The sequence below is a fragment of the Erythranthe guttata genome, chromosome 13 (genome assembly GCF_056151865.1).
Source record: "Erythranthe guttata isolate IM_541 chromosome 13, IM_541, whole genome shotgun sequence".
Taxonomy (NCBI): domain Eukaryota; kingdom Viridiplantae; phylum Streptophyta; class Magnoliopsida; order Lamiales; family Phrymaceae; genus Erythranthe; species Erythranthe guttata.
Window position 1 is genome coordinate 3,841,332 of NC_142545.1, and position 1,169 is coordinate 3,842,500.

At 36.8% G+C, this 1,169-nt stretch overlaps 1 protein-coding gene across 1 annotated transcript; it reads left to right on the forward strand.

Annotated features, from left to right (window-relative positions):
• Positions 1 to 212: 212 nt before the first annotated feature.
• LOC105958154 (uncharacterized) lies at positions 213 to 800 on the forward strand. The gene is made up of 2 exons (XM_088812304.1): positions 213 to 612; positions 661 to 800. The coding sequence occupies exons 1-2, from the start codon at positions 213 to 215 to the stop codon at positions 798 to 800; spliced, it is 540 nt and encodes a 179-aa protein (XP_088668430.1).
• The last annotated feature ends 369 nt before the right edge of the window (positions 801 to 1,169 follow it).

Here is a 1,169-nt window from a genome sequence, read left to right on the forward strand (position 1 = left end):
ATGAGCCACCAGTGCTGGACCGCTCGAGAGGTAGACCGCGGAACAACTCCACACAGATGGATGACTCAGCGCATGAGTTGCCATTATACCCGGGCGAAGAAAATTCGAGACGAGGATGAGGACGAGGACGATCAAGAGGCAACAGCCGTGGTTCATCTTCTGAGAGATCTAGTTGTGGTCGTGGTCGTTCATCGACTGTGAGTGGACCCGAAATGGGACGAATGCCCCGACCTAGTTGGTTGCGAGAACTTCATTTTTGCCTCGTTTCGGAGATTGTGACCTGGACGGACGTTCAAGGGGATGGTAATTGTGGTTATCGGAGCGTGGCGTGTGCAGTCAAGAACAGTGAGGATGATTGGATGGATGTTAGTTCGGATGTGTATACCTGTATTAGAAGTCACGCGCCGTTCTTCAATGATTATTTCGGTGGTGGTAATTCAGTGTATCGGGTGTTGGCGAGTGTCGCCTATTGGGATAACGCCCCAGCACCTCTGCAAAAGTGGATGACGATCACGGACGTGGGCGTGGTTGTAGCAACATATTACAACGCGTTGGTCTTGTCGGCTAGCAGTTCGAGAAATCAGACTTATTTGCCACTTTGGGCTCCCGAAGGTGTTTCACAGTTATCTTACTAGATGACTATACTATTTCTTGAAGCAGGAAGCCACTTTGTGTATCTGAAGCTGAATGACAACTGTCCGCTTCCTCCGTTTAACCTGCAGTGGGCGAGATACAGCAATTATACTGTTGCATATTTGCCAGAGGCATTGCGGGAGCGACGCGAAGCGTGGATATTCTAACTAGTGTTTGATTTAGTAATATTGTTGTTGTTGTTGTTGTTGTTGTTGTTGTTGTTGTTGTTGTTGTTGTTGTTGTTGTTGTTGTTGTTGTTGTTGTTGTTATTATTATTATTATTATTATTATTATTATTATTATTATTATTATTATTATTATTATTATTATTATTATTATTATTATTATTATTATTATTATTATTATTATTATTATTATTATTATTATTATTATTATTATTATTATTATTATTATTATTATTATTATTATTATTATTATTATTATTATTATTATTATTATTATTATTATTATTATTATTATTATTATTATTATTATTATTATTATTATTATTATTATTATTATTATTATTATTATTA